The 21,671-nt window shown below is 41.5% G+C and overlaps 1 protein-coding gene across 2 annotated transcripts in view; it reads right to left on the minus strand.

Annotated features, from left to right (window-relative positions):
• Positions 1-21,671, minus strand: part of dock1 (dedicator of cytokinesis 1) — a 174,254-nt gene that overhangs the window by 120,784 nt on the left and 31,799 nt on the right. For both annotated transcript variants that reach the window (XM_069160370.1, XM_069160369.1), the window contains exons 13-22: positions 19,587-19,712; positions 19,248-19,372; positions 16,041-16,139; positions 15,619-15,691; positions 12,372-12,475; positions 11,671-11,854; positions 4,691-4,788; positions 2,633-2,722; positions 1,402-1,502; positions 1,179-1,307 (exon numbers count right to left, since the gene is read on the minus strand). In XM_069160370.1, coding sequence (XP_069016471.1) covers positions 1,179-1,307; positions 1,402-1,502; positions 2,633-2,722; positions 4,691-4,788; positions 11,671-11,854; positions 12,372-12,475; positions 15,619-15,691; positions 16,041-16,139; positions 19,248-19,372; positions 19,587-19,712 — 1,129 coding nt within the window. The remainder of the gene's footprint in view (positions 1-1,178; positions 1,308-1,401; positions 1,503-2,632; positions 2,723-4,690; positions 4,789-11,670; positions 11,855-12,371; positions 12,476-15,618; positions 15,692-16,040; positions 16,140-19,247; positions 19,373-19,586; positions 19,713-21,671) is intronic.

Below are 21,671 nucleotides of genomic sequence, written 5' to 3' on the forward strand. Positions count from 1 at the left end.
GGGATGTGGGTATTACATGATCCAGGATAGTCACTGTTGAGGGCTTACAGAAATCATGGGATTAGAGGCATCCGTCTCACAGCTCCCACAACAACAATTACTTAAAGCTGGAGCTCAGTGAGCTCTGGACTCCCACACCAGTCTCATGTCATGAGGGAGGGGAGGGAGAGGGTCTTTGTGATTAAGGTGTGCCTCTACAATTTTATAGAAATGTTCCACTGGCCTGCGTTGAAAAGCCTGCTGATGTAGCCTTGACACCTTCTAGCCAGACGCGCATGAAAGGCTCCAACAAACCCAACTTTACAGTATAGAAGAATGACAAACTCAGCAATAATGGCGTGGCAGAGCCAATACTGGCAACCGACCAAAGAAACTGAAACGATGACTAAAGACAAAGCAGGTCGCCGTTAAAGTTGGAGTTTGTTGTTGGAGAGCTTTGAAAGAAGCTGTGAAGACGGACAGCTCGAGAAGAGAGTGACGCAGCTGTGCCGTGGTATGCGAGGTAGAGGACAGAGCGTCCTCCAGACATAGGACAGAAAACCAATCAAACTCTGCACACTCAATTAGTCCAGGATCATACATCAGACCATGAGCCACCAACAGCTTCAATCCATGTCTCCACAACATTATCATCCATTTAACATCCCCACAGCCAATTATAAATACATCCAAAGAAATTACCTAACCCGAAGAACATTCACTTTGACCGGTTTCGGCTTTATTCCGTAGTTGTGCTGGACTGTGTGGAACACAATCAATCCAACATCGATTTTATTACAAAATAACACTAAAATCAAAGTATTATTTAAAGAACATCTGCAGCAAGAAAACTATGACTTTAAGACAACCCACAAATACCCACTCTGTCCAAACAAAACATATAAAGCATGAGTGCATGCTGTATGTATGTGTATCTGCATGTGTGCTTACAATTCGGTAAGACAATGATGGCGGTTGGATGATTGCAACATTTGTCACTTCTTTTTGAGAAATTTTTGGGCAGTGCAAATCATCACGTGAATACAAATCTTTATAAAGAACTCAAAGAGTTACTGCACCCAGGCTGAAAATCCTGCTCCTCAATATGAACAAGGTCAAACTTAAGTAAACCCACTTATGACAGTGCAAGTTGTCACCGTATTACAATATGTGCACACTATGCGTGTCCCAGTACGTACTGGTTGAAGAGGACTCTGGAGCGGACGATGAACTTGAAGATGTATTCCAGCGCCTTCATGGCCTTCAGCAGCTGTTCTGTCAGCTTCTCTGCGTTGTCCACGTAGTTCTTCAGAACTTTGGTCAGCTTTCTACAAACACAATTATACAGATTAACGTGCTAATCACAAAATGGGATAGAATTTGTTTGATATGTCCTGGGTCTACTTGTACAAACAAACTCACGTGTATGCCAGTGTGGCGCTGAAATGTTTTCGAATGTAGGTCTCCAGAACCGGGTTGAAGTGCTGGAACTTTCTATCAGCTATAAGTCCAATTATGAACACCTGTCAGAGAACAAAGACACATTCATTAAAATGTAAACCACATGCTCCATGATGGAGTGCGAAAAAAAAACCTGCCGGTCCTACTCAATATGCTGAAATAGATAGGGAAATTAAACAAGATTGCATTTGAGCAGAAAGCCAATTTTCTCTCAATTCTCGAGCCTGCCGATTATTTGGGATGCCCTGACGACATAATTTCTAGCCGCTTTCTCTGAAAGAGAATGCTGCTTTTTTGACATGTACCCCAATGATGTTAGTCGTTGGCACGCTAGATAGGATTGAGCCGGATACTTTGTCATTTTTTTTTTTAATCCAGTATTTGCAGCCAATGAGCTGAAAAGGGTATGTAATCAAAATTCCTGCACGCTAGCTTATTTTTTGACGTCCGTAAAATCTTCTTCCTGCACGACCTGGCAGAAACATGACACCTTAACTTCAATGAAAATTCTACCCTGATGATAAGAATTCACGCACATCGATGCGGCAGTGATGCCACATGAGATGCAGTGTGTCTGCACTTCCCTTTGTAAACTGACTCTGGTGTTCTGGGAAGTTCACTCTTAATCTACAGGGAAGATCTCATAACTATTTTATAACCAAATGACTTTATAAGCTGTCGTATAAATAAAGATGAGCCAACAGTTGTTGTTTTTTTTCTGAGTCCAGTGTGCGGAAGTACAGAACCACAACAGGAATGTGGTTGTGGACTGCAGTGCGGTGTCGTGTTAACATGCAGGCAGATAGGAGTGCCAGCTGAGGCATTTTCCTCAAAGGCGTCCGCCTGGCGCGTCCTCAGCATTCTTGTGGGGAGTTACAGAGCACCCAAACAAAGTGATGTGCGTTTTCTTTTCTTAGACATAAATATAGTCTGAAACTTATGTGGTGTGCAAACACACAGCACATTAGGCGAGACTATGGTTATGTAATTATTCCTATGATACTCTACAAAAACAAAAAATCATGGTTTGTTTACCCTTGTAATTTTGAGCTGCAGCTCAAGACAGACAACAGACGTGTTTTAGCACATGGAATAGCACATGCAAGAGAGCTGCAAATGTTTCCAGATGTTTTATTTCCACTGACAGGAACCTGAATTCTGCTCTCCTGCTACTGTCGGCTTCTTTGCTTACCAAGGCATCAAACACCAACGTATCAAAGGTGTCGCTGTCTGAGTTCTCCATCATGATGTTGAAGAGAGCATCCAGAGTGTCTTGCAGGAACTGGAATGAGAGACGCACAGCATGTTATGACAGGCTGCCAAAAATAACATTGATGTGATAAAGTCATAGTCAATGCAAAAATACAAACATCTTTGTGGTTCTGTTAATTATTTCTCTCTTCTGGGAAGGACAAATCAGTCACTCTAGGATTTCACCGAGGTTTTTTTTGTGATTTTTGCATTTAAACATGCCTGATTTTGCAGCAAAACATTTTTTAATTGTAATTTGCAGAGTTTTAAGTGGCTTTTTTGCAGTAAAATTGCAGGAATAAAAAGAAAAGTAAGTCAACAAAAACAAGAACACTACCTGATTCAGAGTAACATGGAAATACTTCCTTTAATCATAAGCATGCCGCACATAACAGAAATATTTTAGTTCTATCTTTTTTTATTTATTTATTAAACTTACAGAAGCATTGGGCTCAAAGTTACAAAAAATAAATGAAATACGGCCAAATGAATTAATCCGGCATATCATGAGGAAAAAGTGATAAAAAAAAAAAAACAACAAAAAAACCAAAAAAACAACCACTTACATTTAAGACACGCTATTCTTGAGCAGCAGAGAAAATGGGGCATAAACACTACGATTTTGTTTGTTGTTTAACAATAACACAATACCGCATGACTACCAAGACATGAATTCAATGAAAGCTGATAAACAATATTACTGTTCTACACTGCAGTCACTACTGTTACATCATTATTATTCTGATCCAAAGTAGTCTGTATGCTAACATGCTCAATATGAAGCCATATCAAATGCATGATGTAACCGAACGGAAAGCAGACTCCTGCTGTGACAGCGGGACAAGCTACCCATTACACACCCTTTACAGCTGTTAATACAAACCAATATAGCTCTATGAACATAGTAATCATTTCCCTGTCAGCAGTACTTCCAGAAACACTAACTACTGTATATACACCCTTCCTCTCTGGGGAAACATGCTCCATTTACTCAGCCCATTCTGAGGCGGTGTGAAAACAGATGTAAAAGTGTGGGAAACAGAGCTATCGCTATACTGTGCCCGGTCTGTCATCTCAGGATGGATAGGATTCATCAGGTTCTCACCGAGAAACAAACATACTGCTCACTATGTGGAGTTTAAAGCACAATTCAATCTCACTGAGGCCGAACTGCATGACAGAGATAACAGCCGTCCTCTCGGGAACATTATCATATTATGGCGATGAAAAGGATTAGGATAAAAAACACAGCTCTTGTATTGATCTATCATCTAATATTTGTGCTTATTATCTCATATACAGTATCGGCCCATGACAATGTTAAACCATGTTGATAGATTGTCTTTTAAATGCCGAGATGAGAATGTTATCTAATTTCCCACTGAAGCGCTTCGAAGAGACAGAATGCTAATGTGGTGCTAGTACCAATCACACCCCTGTGGTTTAATGAAGTGGTCCAGCTGGGGGCCAACAGACATCTATCTGGTCTCATCCAAACTGTCTGGGTGAAGGACTTTCTTCAGGTGCGCTGCTATCTGCCAGGCACCCAACCTGCCCGCGAAAAACTTTCTCCAGTGAGTGATTTATTCATCTGCCCCACACTGAGCACCTAACAGGCCCTGCCTAAACTGCTGACAGAAGGTCACCTCCTCCTCCTTGTGTAGGCAGTGTGTGCTGCTATGTGCTTTCTCCTCGCTGGAGACATCAGTGCAAAAGAAATTAAAAAAAAAAAAAAATGGCAACCTGTTCTCTTTGAAAGACTGAGATGTGAAATTGCTGCCAAGAAGCTGTAACTTCACAACAGATCATTTGTGATTGCATTGTTTGTGTCCCCAGCTGTTCACATCTTTTTGTTGTTGTTGTTTTTGCTCATCTGTATCCGAGAGAAGAAATGAGGTCCATTTTCAAGGATACAAAAGTGGCCAAAGTAAGCGAGTTACGGTCCTCCAGCTTTGAATAAAAAGTGTAGTCAGCACAAAGGAATGCTTCGCCCTCTCACCTTCACGACCTCGCCGCCGTCCACCTTCATCAGCTGACGGAGGTTCTGCTGCAGCAGGCTAGTGTTGGAGCGCCACTTGAGAAGGCCGAGCAGGTCCACTGGGGAAAAAAACCCAACAACAAATAAACAAAACCGTTACCACAATGCACAGCGTTAAAGCTGATGCCAGTAATAGAGAGAGAATTGGGAAAATCTGCAAGGAATTACAATTAAGGTTAAGCATTTGAATCTGTGAGCGTTGAGGCCACACATTTGTTGAGCCAACTTGTACTTTTCACTAATACAATGTTATTTATTTTATTAGCTCTCACTTTAATCATGAAAATGAATTTCAGCACAAAAAGGATGAGTCATGATGTGATTAATCGCGCTCGGGGGAGCCCTTGAACAGACCACCTTTGGCAGGTGATCAAATTGGGAGCTTAAAAACACGTTTGTTAAGGAGCTCTTTATACGAGCCCTGTGGACATCCACCCAACGTTGTTCTTCCAAACGTTTGGAGCCAGCTGGCTATCTCTCAATGTTGTGAAATATCCGTCGGCTTAAAAGCCAACATGAGTTTAAGATCAGTTTAACTATTCAGCCGGTGAAAACAGGCATGTAAGGTGGAAAAAATAAACGCTGACAAGATGCCGTCATTCGTTATCATACGTCGAGCTGGCAGACTGCGTGGAACTTGGTCTGAAGGAAATGTACTGATCGTGTAGGATATACTGTATGTACACAGGAAAAGTAGTTTGACAGTACTCTGGGGTATCTCTGCTTCGATTCACACATTTTGATCATCATTTCTTAACCTCTTGAGTGCCAAACTTTACGGAACTGCAAGAGTCAATCACTGGAATATGCTCAACACGTTGAGTTCAGCCCTCTAACCAATAATTGATCAATTTTCACTGCTGGTTATTTTCCTGATTAACTGATGGCTTAGTCTTCAAAATCTCTTCGGATGTTGGCTTTTGTTGGTCCAAGCATGTTTAATTTACAACAAAATTGGAGAATCTACGAGCAAGCAATGTTTGGCGTTTTGCTTAAATACTTAAATCTATTGATGGTGAAAATAGTTGAGATTTAAACAATTTATTTACTATAATTCAATCTAATAATGTGTTTAATGAAATTATCCTCTGTCTAAGATGTAGTCCTGTCAAGGAAGCAGGAGAAACTATTATAGCTATTATTAGCAAAGCCTGCATAGAAAGAGTTTCCAGAGGAGTGCTGTTTGAATCAGCTGATTACCAGGATCTCTTTTGGCCCTCCCGGGACCCTCGTCCCTGGCGGCTCCCTCTCTCTCTTTGCCATGCCTGATTGGCCATATGAGAGTCAATCAAGCATGGCGACACAGTGATGGATGCCTATCATCTGTAAACCTGGCAACCTATCAGGGTTCAGTCACCAGATCCTGTCTAAACTACCAGGGATCCCGCTCCCAGAAGAGATATAGATTTGGAAATTGGCAGTTTAGCACCTCAGATAGACAAATGGAATGAAATGAGGATAAATCATCACGCCGCTTGTTCCCGCTGGGGCAATGCTGTTCGAGGCCAAACTGTCTGTAGCACATGGGACAGTCAAGGCAGACAGACTGTGTGTGTGTGTGTGTGTGTGTGTGTGTGTGTGTGTGTGTGTGTGTGTGTGTGTGTGTGTGTGTGTGTGTGTGTGGTGGGGGCGGGGGGAATCAGGTTTGCTCGGGAGGAAAAAAAAAACAAGAGTGCCTTCAACAAATAACATCTGCTTGAAAATGGATGTCTCTGCAGGCAGTCAAATTTAAAAGATTCTACAAAGCTGGCAGATGGAGAGTGGTGGAATAATTAATTTGGAGAAAATAGGTTACATTGCCACTGAACAACTGAATTGCAAAAGACTTCACATTACCATTTGGATGTTTGCTTAAAGTACATCTTGCTTGACAAAGTATTGTTTTGTTTACTTCCATGGGTCCTAATGGCTCGGTCTTTTTTCTTAACAGTAACAGCCTTGTGTGTGATTATAAAGTTTGAAAGTGGAGGCTTTTTCAACACTATAACAACACAAATTCCTTACTTTTAGGAAGCCTTGTTCATAAAACATTCCCTTTCCAGCCAAGGTAAGACTGGTATGTTAATATCTTCTACTGCTCTGCTGTCATTAGATCCCTGCCTCTCCTCCAGCCTCCGTTTAGTGAAGCACACAGCAACTACCTAGGGAAGAGCCAGCAGCCACTTCACACGAGCTTCCAGTGCTAAGAGACCGCCTGCATAAATCTAGCTTAATTAAAATGAGTGTTTCATCTCAGATGTGGGGATCGGCGATGAGGTGTATGAAGCAGTCTGTTGCAAAGGGCATTCAAGTGCTCTTACCCCTCCCTTTGCAAGAGTAAATCTTCAGCATAAACCTCTTGGGAGCAACCAGTTACACTGAGGTGAATATGAATTGAACCGATGACAGAGAAGTTTAAATACACTTGAAGTGGTAATTAGAGTTTTTTTTCATTATTAATGAATGTGTTTATTATATTTGCGATGGACAAAATGATGATGTGAAGTCTGTTATGAATTGGAAAATAATACAAAAAACTTGTCCACAGGAAAATTCGATGGGGACAACTTCAAACTTGTTTTTGTCCAAGCAACAACCAAAAGCCTGAATCTAGTTGATTTAAAATTGTATACAACAGAGAAAAGCCTCCATGTCTGACATGCTGCAACCCACCAAATGGTTTTATGCATTTTTGCTTTGTGAATACTTCCGACAGTCAATCAATTAGCAAAACTGTTGTCACCAAATTTTCAGTCACCGCAGACACTGCAGTAAGTCTATAAAGGAAACAGAATATATACTGTATCTGAGTATAAAAAAACTAAACAAAAAAATTATTGACTGACTGATCTCAGTGTGTGTGCGAGCTTGATTTTTTTTTTTTTTTAGGGCTTCCAAATTTTAATAAAGCAGCCTGACTCTGGCATCGTCAGAAATACACTGACTTTATTAAAAGAAACATATTCCTAGAGCTGTAGCGTGGGATGGCACATCCTGTGACTCACACACATCTCTCTGTTTATTCAAAGTCCATGCGCAGTGACGAGCCTGTCTGATCCCCAAGCACCTTGCAAATTGCCACCACAAAGTGCCAGGTAAACATCAACAGTGGAGCTGCTCTACGAGAACGACTACTCACCAGGACACACGCTGCTGCCCGTCGCTCTCACACAGGGAAAAAGAGAAGGAAGAGCGAGGAAGGTAGGGTGGGCGAATGGGGATAGAGAATGGATCCAATACAACACATCTACATACGGGCAGGGACAAGTTTGAGCTTCTAATATTAGGTTTCTGCCAAGTGTAATCAGTGTGGGCAGGCTCCTCTTCTGTAACCGAGACTGCTCATTCACTGACAACACCACCCCCCTGAGCTGAGTAGGAGGGCACACAACTGGATTTAAATGACAACTGATACCGCAGACTCAACTTAATAACCCTCAAAGGGAACATTACTGTAACAGCATGCAACGCCTCCCCTCTATCACACATTACATGCAGACAGCAAGATTCTCCCGTCGTTCTGGGGTCCGCAGTGACCTCAATAATGAGGCATTATAAAACGTTTGCTGTGCATGTCCTCGGGGCAACCTCCAGGAGAGCAACAGCAAAGAGTACGTTTTGTTTTTTTTCCTCCATGCACGTCTTTATTAGACAGCACAGATTTAGCACAAGGTCACATAAGGCACCTGCATTAGTATGGCTACTGGTAGAGAAAAGATTTCTACTTAAGAGTGATGCAGACAGAGAGAGATAAAGAAAATCATATGTTTCAAAAAAAGTCAGGCCATCAAGATCCACAGTGCTGTGGTGTGTGTGTGTGTGTGTGTGTGTGTGTGTGTGTGTGTGTGTGTGTGTGTGTGTGTGTGTGTGTGTGTGTGTGTGTGTGTGTGTGTGCGTGTTTTGTAATCCTACAACGAGGAGCTGAGGTGGTTCCTTAACTGCAAGAGGCACAAAACCTTTGCAGCTCCTACAGTCACGTAATGTCAGCAGAGACACTGAAGTCACAGTACTCAGGAGTTTGTAACCTCATATGCTGTGTCCATCACATTCACATTGCCAAACCAACAATGTTGTGTGTGTTTACTGAAGAATCAGGTTCATTTGTCGTGCTGTGCCATGGATGGAAAAAAGCCCAAGTTCTGGTTTATCACAACGTGGATCATCTTTTTCAAAGTACAGATTGTTCTTCCTCTCAGTGAAAATAACATTTTATTCGGTGAGTTGATTGCTGATGTCTGGTAATGAGGCATCATTTCTGAAACTAAATCAGATGGGGCAGTGACACGATCGTACAGGTTTTAAAACAAACCTCCAGGTCGGGTAAACTTATTTTGACATTATAATGGTGAACAATAAAGTCATTACTGAAGGTACCTGTTGTAAACATCCATTATAGTTTACGGTATAACTCCCGGTTCAATTTCGTCCCCCAATCCTGTAGATGTAGAGCATAGATTTCTTAGGACTCTCACTGTCATGTTGGGTTGGGATGTTTTTAGCTTTTAGCTAAAGTCATCTAGACAAGCTGGCCAAACCTTCGACTATTTAATTGAGGTTCTCTTTCAAACATTCACTCTGTATCTCACTGTAAGGCGTACCCCACAGTGAGATATCGCACTCATGTTATCAGAGAACCGGGGTTACCACTGTAACCCAAAGTTTTTCCCCATCACATTTGTAATAACGATATTGCAATTCCCTTTGATCACTCATTTTTGTAAGCAATGTTGTTAAAACTAATATAAAATTATGGACAAAAAAGAAAGTTTCATGTAAGTGAAATTTTAAGATTCTGAGATTTGATTTTAGTCATAAGACCGCGAGGTTACTGACCTCCTCTGATCTTATTTTCCTTACTAAAATACAAGGTTGCATAGTTCTAGAAGGAGGGTTTTACATTTCAGATACATTATTTCATATTTAACGCCTAAAGACGGGAGAATTTTTTTATGAGCCTACACAATGATTAATCAAAGGATTATGGACACACACATCAATGGGCTTCAACAATTCCCTCTGAGCATTCCTGTTCATTTGCCCTTGCTCAACTATTTAAAATTATCTTTGCGTTACCATGAAAAAAACATAAGGGCATGGTGCATACCCTTGTTCAAACAGGGCGTTGCTCTGGGCGAGTAAAACAATTAATTTCAATTTCAGTCAAAGTAAGCCTGCAGTGAATCTGTTGTGTCCTCATTCTCACTCTTTTCAAACCATGGCCAAAAACACTGAGTGGAATTAGGAGGTTTCGTTATGGCTTTAATTAAAATGGTGGCTCAGTCCTGCATACCAAAAGACAAAGAAGCACTACACATCAAATGAAGGATATATAAAACTTAGGTTGGTTTTGTTTTGAGGTTTCCAGATTCTTTCCTATTAAGGGCCGGAAATTTATCTGGATGGAGGGCTGCAGGCCAAAAATAAATGTTTGCTATGTGAAATTACATTGCATTAAAATGCAATATATTTGCATTTGATATTGAACATTCTAAATCTAAAATAAAAATGTTGAATAATTTAATAATAATTATTAATGCGTCATAGTAATTTGATTATTTTGCAGAAAATTTGGTCCAAAAACGGCATAACTTTTCCCTTGTCAGTGTGCTATTGCCTTGATCTTTCACATCTTAACTGGCAGCTCAAAGTCAGTGACGTAGATACACCAACAGCACATGAGCATCAGCAGGAGAGAGAGTGAGAATACCATAATTCTTCGGAGGTGAGATGTAGGTCATTGTAATTTAATAAGGAAGCTTAGCAGCATTTTACTGTACATTGCCATAAAACTCGTATTGTGTACTTTTTAGCTGCACAAAAATTAAATTTTACAGCACTTAAGAGTAAGGAGAATAAGTAAATGCTTGTCAAATGCCATAATGGGCCAAAATAAAGAAGGTGCAGTCCAAACTTGGGCCGCGGGCCCGAAATTGAGCCATTTTGTTTTAGCATTTGGCCAATGACCATTTGACCAGTTTTTCACACAGTTCACACTAAGAAATACCATTGCTGCTTATAAGGATTTATAAACAAGTGGGAACACAAATTGCTAAAATCCTTAAAGCATGAGTCACAGGTGAGAGACGGGGATTTCCTGAGCTTAGTAAGTGCAGATCTTCTCAATACCCTAAGAAATGAAGAAAAAATACAAAACAAAACAAAAAAAATACAGCCAGATTGACAGCAGTAAACAGAGCAGAGCTGTCGTTCGCTCAGCGGTCTGAAATCTATTGAGTGAGACAGACTGACATGAGGAGAAAATAGGTGAGGGGGAGACAGGAAAACCCATCCAAGTGTCCAAAATGTGTTTGGACACATGTAAAGGCCAGGTAGAAGAAACACAGAGGTCCTGGAGTTTTACTTTAAGCGATATACATTTACTGTGCGCAGATAATGTGTGTGTTTGTCTAAGTCAGAGGTCCAAAGTAGGCTCAAAGGTGGAGCGTCTACCTGGTTAAAATGCAGAGAAAAATCTCTTCTTCTTTTTGTGAGTAAATGTGGAAATGATTGCTTCATAACACAGCCAATCACAGCCAACCAGAATGTACAGAATCCTGGAAACAGAAATCAATTTCACACTGGTATAAACAAACAACCACATTATTTTGAATTTGTTTTTTAAATGTGTCAATATAATTTACGAAGTTGGTTTCTGGTGTTCCACGGAAACATCAGTTGTGGGAGTTCGATGTTGAAAAGTACGTCTGAACATGAAAGAGCTCCCAAAAGGATGTATCAATCAGCCTGTTTGATATGCAAGTCGCATTTCACAGGGTTGAGATTTGGGAGGTTTGCACATCTGCTCATCTGACTATGGCTACCCACAACCCCCTTCTCTGTGTCGGCTCACAGATGTTTGGATGTCTTGCGGCAGAAGTACAATTCAATCTTCGGGAAAAGGGGCCTCTATGTGGTGAAAAGGGTAAAATACAACAGATGGCAAAAGATACTGCAGCTCTTACCGTTCTGTGTGAGTTTGGTAGAGCAGACCAGAGTGGCGATCTGGAAGGAGTCCTTGCTGATGGTGCAGGTGCCCAGGTTCTGGGTGCTTTTCCCCGTGGCAGAGTAGCCCTTCTCTTCCAGCTCCAGCTTGGTGGAAGGTAGGTTCAGGTACAGAGACGAGTCCTCCAGCTTCTTTGCTTCTGCCTGGATTTCCACAATAAGACTCAGTCATTTAATCAGCAGAAATCACGATGGATGTTTATGTGTAATAGATTGCTATGTTCCATTGCTGTGGGTGTTTTAAAATGGGTATACCGTCACCACAATAACTTTTCTTTTTCTGACAGTTTTTGCATGCGAGAGTAATGAAACTCTTTGACTGATGACAGTGGTCCAAAAAATTAAGACAAAGAAAAATCTGATGGGGGGGAATTTTGCTCACATTAACTTTTTAATTAACATAAATGAGCACCGTAACACAAAGGTATCATTATGCAAAGGATTTTAATTGGAAAGTAACTTCATTTCATTGTGTGGGTGGATGCGTACCAACTACACAATTTCCCACAGAAGGCACCGAAGGCTGACAGTTATTAGGCAGTTACTAATACGATAGTACGTGTCACTAGGAGCGTGGGCCGAGCGTAGGCAACCAGTAACAAAGAAACCAGAACAAAACAAGCGGACTTCTAACTATGTAACGGGATATTTTTACGCTTACCTTGTACACGATGAGGTCGTGCTCGCCGTCCCTCAGAGTCGTCCCATCATACCTCATTAGTTTGACAAAAGACAAGGCAAAGATCTTCTCGGATTTATCTTTGGCTGCAGGAGGAGGAAAAGAAACACATGAGGAAGACAGAAAATCCCCAGATTGGAGGAGATGTTGATAACTGTTGTTGTTTAAATTTGAGACTGACCATGTGTTCATATATATTTGATTTTGCTGTGTTTGCACAAAAGTGTCCATTCGGGATTCTTGTAAATTTGCAAACCAACAGACCAAATCTTGCACACGTGTGCAACATGTTTATATGAACAGCGTGCATGTTTAGGAAATCTTAAAGAACACAAAATCCCATTGCAGTAAACCATGCAGCACTGCTGACTTTACAACAAGTCATTAACAAACTAGCAGGCTGATAAAATAGATAATCCCAAATGCCAATCTCAGCACAACAGGCCCTGAATCAGGTTGGCACAAAAATCTACCTTTCCCTTCAGATTTCTTTATTAATACGATGATTCTATCTGTGCAGTGGTTGTTTATTTAATTTTTTTACTGTTCAGAGCAATTATGAGGGAAGTGTTCAAGGTAAAGAGGTAAGCGAGTGGGAGCTGCAATGACGTAAAATCTTGATTGTATGATACAATTGATTTGTTCATAATTTAACAATATGTGCTTTTTTTTTAGGATCATATTTGCTCATTTTAAATAAAAAAAAAATAAAAAAATAGAATTCAAGCAAAAGGTTTGAATTAAGGTTTTGTGTGTCCACTTCTTGTTAGCATATGAATAAACACTTGATCTCTTGAACACTTGAACAGTTTGTATAATTCCGCACGGGTGGAGAAAAGATGCTTGTTGCTTGCGTGCATGTGCACACACATACGTGTGACAGTTTGTGTTGAGGGCAGGGAAGCACTGCATAAACAAGGAAGAGAGTTATGACTCCTGTCCTGTAACCGAGCATTTGAATAGGGCCTCATATATCATCATTGTGGATCAACAAGCTCTAATTTACGTGCAGGGAGTCGTGATTCATCGAAGTATATCACGCATTCTATCTGCATAAATCCCTTCATTGGTTTGCTGCCTGCATCCTCACGGGTGAATAATTGCTGGGCTGAGAGGAACCAGTGGAGGGAAAACACTGTACGCATGCCACCGAGTATTACCAAACGTATTAGTGACTTCTTGAGGAGAACAGAGAGCTCAAAACTCTGAATTTGGGGTGGAAAAAGGTCACTTTCAGGACAGAGCTACTTCTTTAAGCCAATCAAAGTCAAGTTGTTGTGGAAGTTCTGCAGGCTTTCAGCTCAAAGGTAAGCTGTCACTTCAAATGTATGTATGCGTGTACTGCGCTACGTTTTAAAGCCTACCCTCCATCCTGCTCGCCAGGTAGTGGCATGATGACAGATGTGAAAAGATGGCAGGGATATTTTGCAGCCCAGGCAGCATCTGTGATAGCAGTCATCAGTCTGATGAGGCCTGACAACGTTAGAGTGGTAGTCTGATGTGCTGTGTTAGAGCCGGCCTAATTCTCAACCACGGGTCTGAAATACGGAGGACATGAGCTCCACTAGTGGCCTTGATGAGCAGCTCTGTCACTGTGCATCTCTACTTAAAAGTTCAGCTCTTGCTAGGAGCACAGGAAGGAGGAAGCAGGAGGGACAGAGGCAGATGACAGGAGAGGCAGGCAATTTCCCGGCCTGGCAGGCTACCTCTGAGCTGCTCTTCATCAGAAACACATCACATGCAGACAGGTTAGGATTTTATTATTTTCCCAGGAAAGTGCTTTGCCAATAGAATGTAAACACTATATTTCAAGATGCTTTGATATACGAATTCTGCCTTTCAAGGATTAATATAATGAAATGACAAAACCACTGATGAACCAGGTGGGTTCAGGGTTTGCACATGGATGCATCTCAAACAGTGTCAAAAATCTACATCAAGCACTATCCTGCTTTTGAAAATGAACTGTTGCAAATTGAGATAAGACACAGTGACAGGGAGGATAAGTCGTCTTATCATTTCCGGTAATCAAACGGAGAGGTTAAATCCAGCTGATAAAACTGAAATAGCTTTTATGGTATTTGCAAGCAGTCAGAAATCAAAGTGGCTTCCCCTTCAACGACAGAGGTAACTCAGGCAGTGCCAGAAGTGGCTTGCCAGCGCAGATGCACACAATCTGAAACTTGGTTAAAGTTTGATTTGTGTGTGGAGGGGTATGACAGGACTTGATATGACTCTGTGTCCGTATGCTGTGAACACACTCACTGACAGGGGAATCGAAGGCAACGCAGTGCAATGCAATCCAAAATAATCCAGCCATTACACCTTTTCAGTATATCTCTATATTGTCAATTGTGAGAGAAGAGCTAAAGTTTGGCTGCATCAGCATGCCACTGCAGTCCAAGAGTCAATTGAGGTGAGCCAGTTTCTAAAGTAACCGTTACGGCGAGATAACAGAGTCACAGAGTTTCAAAGGCATGCCTCGTAACAGCATTAGTCTCCAGAGAAGCAAGGTGCCGAGCATGACAAGAAGGCTCTCCAAGTGGATTATAAACCAGCATGGAGGTCTGAGACTTGGCAATTTCCTCCAAACCACCTGCATGCAGGTGAGAAGCAAACATGGCTGGAGGATTTTGGAACGAGAAGATGACAGCAGCTGCAGATTAGGGGAAAAAAAATGTATTTTACCATGTTGATATCCTCTAAGTTTTTTCTGTGCCATATGAATTGATTGTTTTATACACATACACCTGTCATGGCTCCTCATTCCTTCTAAAAAAAAAAAAAAAACTTTTCTCAGCACTACAGCTGCTGCTGGAGGGAAGGCATGTGCTATGTGGCAGATGGGGTGGCAAGATTGCCAGTAGCAGGCTTCCCTGACCTTTACACCCCCAAAATTGAAATGAATGTTAAAAAAACAGAAGGACAAACAACACTGGCTGCATTCAGCTAGACGCTGGTCCCAACAAACAAATGAGTCCCCTCCGGCATTTTTCACATCCCAGCTGTAGTCTCTGACAAGCCACTCCGTGATGCCGCTTTGTGCAGGGGGCAGACTAATACCTCTAGTTGATGTGACAAAGGCTGAGCTTCAAAGTATTTATCACTGTGCAACACATCTGCTTGGATTGGACATCTTCCATTATGTTGGCTGCGGACAGACGAGCGGCCAATTGTGCAGCTGGTCATCTGCAATACTGATTATTCACCATCTGACATTTATACTCACAGTCCTGTGATGAGCGGTGGCGAAAGGTGAACCGCAAGTGGCTCCGGTTCACGTCTTCAATAGGAATAGCCACCTGAGATAAGAGACAGAAAGGGAGGCTTTGACATCCATACCATAAACACACACTCACGAAACCGATTTTAATGACATGAAGAAGTGTATGTGATTTTGTAGAAAATGAGTGTAAAGCTGTCTTTTAGTGTCACTGATGAATAACTTCACATTTCTACACAAATCGGATGCACCACGTTAACTATTTATTTCGCTGTATGATTTAAAAAAAAAAAAAAAAAAGGAACAGTTTCAGAATATTTTGACCATCTCTTCATTTCAAGGGTGGTATGGGAGTCAAGGTGGAAAAGAATAACTAAGGGCGAAAAAGAAGAAATAGTAAAGCTGTAGAAGTAAGCACAAATACACACCTTTATTGTTTCAAACCACCGTGGTTGCTTCACTTGATAGTAGATGACGGACTTGTACTCATTGATACCTTCATCTCCAGCCCCGGGGAAGATCACATTCTAGACAAGAAGACAGAAGAAAAAAGACACACACTTATCAAGTAATCAAACACTTTAACTGGTTATGCTTTCTTAGCTTTTAAGTCCATTTAAAGTGGCAAAGTCGTGATGACTGGACTATTATCACTCAGTCAAAACAGCACACTCACAGCATGTGGAAAATCGACTAGCACTTTCATAAAATATAGTCCCCAGAGAGGAAAGCTTTAATCCCGCAGAATGGCCTTTAAAAGTGTTGATGCACTTTATGCATGAACACCTGTCGGCTGCCAATCTCATGACATCATTGTGGAAGTAAGAAATAAATTAGAAATCAATTATTTAAAGAAGGAGCTGCAGGGGCTCCCATGCAGCGGGAAGTGGCGGGGAGGCCAGGCACAGGGAAGCACACCAGCTGGTGCGAATGAATCCAACCATGTAAATTGGTCTTCCTCGTGGGTCCCCTGCGTTTCTCCAACAGGTCAGGGTGTGTATGTAAAATACTATGCGCCCCACGAGGGGACTTGGCACGAGGGACGCAGTAACAGCGGATGGCACGCACTCCTTGTTTTCTATCAATCTGTGCTCAGCCAGCCCACCCCTTTCCTCCCACTACTCCAGCTGACTCCCTGGCCCGCGAGTGTACTGCTGCTGAAATACTCCTACACTAATGGCTTCTGACAACCAGCAATTACATATAATAACACCCCCCATCCCCCCTCAGCCATGCTGCGCAGACATGGGGGGCAGGTGCTAGCTGTAGCAACTCTGCGGCCAGGATTCCTGACAGTTTCGGATTTTGGAGTGGGGGGGGAGGGCTGAGGTCTAGCTGCAGGTGAGAGGGTTTTTTGGAGGTGTGCTAATATGTCAAGGTGACAGGAAGTCACTGTTCAGCCTCTCGCATCACAAATCCTGTTAGAAGGAGAGGGAGGATGTCAAAGTCCACAGAGACTGTAAAAAAATGGAGGAAGCCTGAGATAGAGACAGAAAAACACCCAGAGAAGCCACAAAAAGTAAAATTTGCAAAGTAAACCTTTAAAAAAAACAACTAGCCTCTAATTGAACAATTACATTTTGATATTTCAAGTGTCTGGTACAGTATATGAAGGCTTCTTTATGTTATGACATAAATGGTGCGATCAAAACAACACTTTTTCGCTTCCTGAGGTTAAGGGGCACTAAAAGGAACGTCTCTACTATCAAAGATCATACTGAAACTGCTTCAGGCATTAAAGTGACAGAGTAGAAGTGACAGCGCCTCTCATCTCAGAAACCGAATTTCCTTTCAGCCACTTAAAACCCAGGAAGGAAGAGAGAGAATTTAACCAATTAGCGCTGATCCCTGGAGAGCTGAACAGATGAGATACAGCATTTATGCGAGAAGTTATAAGACGAGATGTTGAAGGGCGCTCCGGCACTGCGAGACTAACATGAGCACAAGTTTTCGAGTTGATCGATGTCTCTTGATCACTGTTGACCTTTGTCACCGACTAATCATCACATCCCAGAGGATTTGACAGCCATGAATACAGATGTACAGTCAAATGTTCTACTGACACTGACTGAGAAGTTTGATCAATTTCAGGTTTTTATAGCAGTTTTTGTTTAAGTTTATTCTCCTATTAGTTTTGGTATCAGTGAAATAACTCATCATCGTGGTACCAGCGTGAGAAAGAAAATCAGTCCAACCTGTTCGCTCCACTGGAGGTGCCAAAGCCTATTCATGCATATAATATATGCAAAGGGTTATACTATAATAAAACACTGTGTAGTTGTTGGTAAATATTTATATGGACACATGGCATCCTAATCCTACAATATAAATAAAATTGCAACAAAAAAGGAGATTAATCCTCTTCTTACAAGATATTTAAAAAAAAAAATAGGGTTGTCAGTGTACTGCATGATAAATACTGCAATTGCAACATCAAACAATGAACCTAACATGAGCTTACTTGTCAAGCAGCAAGACAACCAAGCAAGTCTGTAGTCAAAGATCCTGTACCATCTGACGGAAGACATGTTCATCACTCCTTGGTGCTACTTCAGAGCTGCGGTTACAGTATAATCAGCACTAAACTGCACTTCCTCAGCGTGCTGGGCCAAATCATTAAGTAAGCCCCTCAACCCAGGGGGTCAATATAATTGACGCAGGCAAGGGTGATCGAGCTCTCTTCCGATTTACTGTTCGAAGGAAGACTCCTCACAACCGCAGATCTGTCAACTAAAAACACTCCTCTATTCAGTCTCACTCCAAGTAAGAACATATACACTGTTAACAGCAGAAAGTGAGTGAATTTAGAACAAAATCCATGAAACTAAATATTAGGTACCTTAACTGAGTGCCAACTGTGGCCCCAAAAATCCAGATAGAAATGTGACCAAAAGTCACAACAGTCCTCTTTTGCAGACATGCTCATGTCCAACTGCTCGAAACCTCAAATATCATCCCTTAACTGATGACCTCTGCAGAACAAGAGCTAGAATCAACCACCTACATACTGATTCATACTTGATTATTTGTGGTCTTACTGGTTTGATTTTATGGAAAGAATTCAGTGCAATTCAAGGTATTAAACTGCAAAATTTGATGTCATATTTAGTCATATTGAAGGCCTCCAAAAGATATGACTGAAATTGAAATAGTTAATTGCTGACCACCACCAAAATATGATTAACCAAAATGTAATGTCTGTGCCAAGACATTTCATTTCTTAATTTCATTCAAATAGATTTACAACATTTTCAGTCTTCATTAGCAGAGGTAATTACACCAGAAAGAAAATGCTGATTCCACATATCTCATCATTGTCCACCGGGCTTGGGTCTGTAACGGGCTCAAACAGTGGCGAGTCAAATTTGAAGGCTATCAAACACAAAGCAACAATATTGCATTGTGTCACTTCTGACAGGCGGCAAAGGCATGCAGTCGGGCCTGTGTATCACACTGCTTTATAGGAGTCCTGGTCAGTTAAGCAGCGCGCTGAGCAGTGCGAGATTAAAGAAAGCCTGGTAAATCACAGACTGTCGGAGAGAGCGATTGGCTGCAGCACTTGTGTCCTGAATGCTGAGAGTGAGCTGAACCCAGGAAAAATACCAAAGCAGGAAGTTAATATTCCTCGGTCGTACCTCCAGCTTCTTGCCGTCCTCGTCGTAAACGGACATCGTCACCTCGACGTTTTTGGGCGTCGTCTTACTCCCCTTGTCGAAATCCCCCTGAACGAGAGTCACGTAGATGTCATTTCGCACGTCACCTTTAGGAACGAGAAACGGGAAGTGAGAGGTCTTTACGTGGTTTATACATTTTATATGCATACGTGAACATTACATCTGGCTAAATAACATATTTAATGAGGTATGGTATGTTTTGTCATGTATCTCTCCCCTGCGAAGTAGTAGATACAATTTTTTTAATGACTTTCTGAAAGAGTAAAGTGTTCGGGGAGAGGCCCTTTAAAACAATCTCACCTGGCATGATGATCTCGGGAAAGCCCATCTTGCGAGCCACGGCTGTCGATCGGTCCACCAGGTGAGGGAAGTCCTTCCTTATCTGATGGATGTCTCCAGGAAGCAGCTTCAGAGTCACCCACAGGCCTGGTGATGCATTTAAGGCGAGGAAAGGGAGGAACAGAGATAACGTCATGAGGAGAAAAGTGATAACCGCCCTCAGGAAAATAATTTTTTTTTTAAAAAGAGATTTCGTTGTGCGCTTTCTACTCTCAGTCCTTAAAGTGACATGTAATAGCTCGTGGGGAAAGGCACTAAATAGAAGTTAACCTACGGGATGCGATTAGGAAAACATAGTTGGGGAAGTAAGTGTGTGTTTTTCTCATGCTCGGAACAAAGTCTGGAGTCGTAAGTAAGTAGTTACTGAACAAAATATGTAATCCAAGCGTTGAGACCAGCTGGTTGATGCCTACTTTCACTCCTATCTGACAACTAATTTAGCATAAACCTGGGGTCTCTAACCAGTAGCTACTAGTTAAATATGTGTGTTGAGTATCTATTTATTATTGTTCACATAAAAGAAGCTTATTCAGCTTGTTTGGGTGGAGCTCAGCTGTGTTAATAAAATGTTACTAAACATGAGCAGCTCTCGGACACTTAAATTTGGTAAAATTAGCTCTCGGAGGGAAAAAAAAAAAAGATAGGAGACCCCTGGCCTAAACAATACATACCATTGATAAAGTAAACAGAAGTGGAACTGTTGTGCAATGACAGTGCTAGAAAAAAAAGTTAAAATGTTTCTCCATAATAAAGAAACAACTACCATTGATACAAACATTTGAAACCAGTTTCTCTTTTCTATTCCACTGCAAAATTCATGATAATGAATCTGACCCTTCTTTTTAGGCTCTTTGTTTTTACATGAGACCAAGTGTAATTTCTGGTAGAATATTAAAAAAAAAAATCCCAGACTTAAATAATTGCTCTCAGAAATCCTGCGAGTGTAAAACTCTGTGGCTCTGAATAATTCTGAAACAAAAGGGTGACTTTCATGGGTCATTTTTCTTTTTTTTAACAATTTCACACCAGCGGCTGCTCATGGTTGAGGGAAAAGCTGCTTGTCTCTTTATTGGGAGTTGCATGGTGAGCCAGCTGCAGCCCTGTAAGCTCATTTTAAAGGTGGCATCACTCCCTCTTAATATTCTCTCAGGGAAAACAAAGGAGCCCTTTTAGAACAAGACATGGCATAAAAAAAGCGTCCAATTAAAGCAGTGGGTAGTACGCCCATTCGCAGACCACTGAAATGAGTGGTCCTTGTTAACCTCAGAGGCTTTATTCAATTTCACTTTCCGGGCCCCACATTGTTATGAGTGACACATCCCTCACTCGCGTAGCTGGAAGCCTTTTGATATGCGAGCATGACCGAAACAGCTGCTATCAATACTCCGCTGTTCTTCCCAGCGTGGGTCGGAGCAGCCCTGACATTTATCCAAGTACATCTTCATCGGGCATGACAATACCACAGAGGCTGTCATGTTGTTGTTGTTGTTGTTGTTGTGGTTGTTGTTGTTGTTGTTGTCTCTCCCTCCACTCTACCCCCCTCCTCCAAGCACAAATCCCTTTGATGGCAAAGGTTGTTCCTCTAACCACACATGTCAAATCATTGAGAGCTTCTCTTTGCGGAAGACTCATCAGCTTAATTAACAGCTGGATTACTTGGATACTGTGGTCATGGTGATGTGAGCAACTATTTATAGGAAGTGCAGGGACTTATTGTGTGAACAAATTATTTCTTATTATAAAAGATTTATATTTCCACTGCCCTGCCATTATGTTGGGGCTTTTAGTACTTTGTACGATCTCAACGGCTCAGCAAGATGTAGTTAAGGTTGAACTTTGCATGTTTTATGTTACCTTCTCACCTTTGTTACAATTTGGGCCTTCCTTATGGGGATTTTTTTTTTTGTACATAATTAGCAGAGACAAATTAAGAAAAAAGAACATAATATAATGGCTCTTGATGAAAGGTGCAAAGTCAAGAGCAACCATTGACGAGCTGAACTAAAGTGCATGCCTGTTATTACGCTGTTTGCTTGCAAGTAAATA

Source organism: Embiotoca jacksoni, unplaced genomic scaffold (assembly GCF_022577435.1).
Source record: "Embiotoca jacksoni isolate LCO1_2020_lvr unplaced genomic scaffold, fEmbJac1.0.p SCAF_26, whole genome shotgun sequence".
Classification (NCBI taxonomy): Eukaryota; Metazoa; Chordata; class Actinopteri; family Embiotocidae; genus Embiotoca; species Embiotoca jacksoni.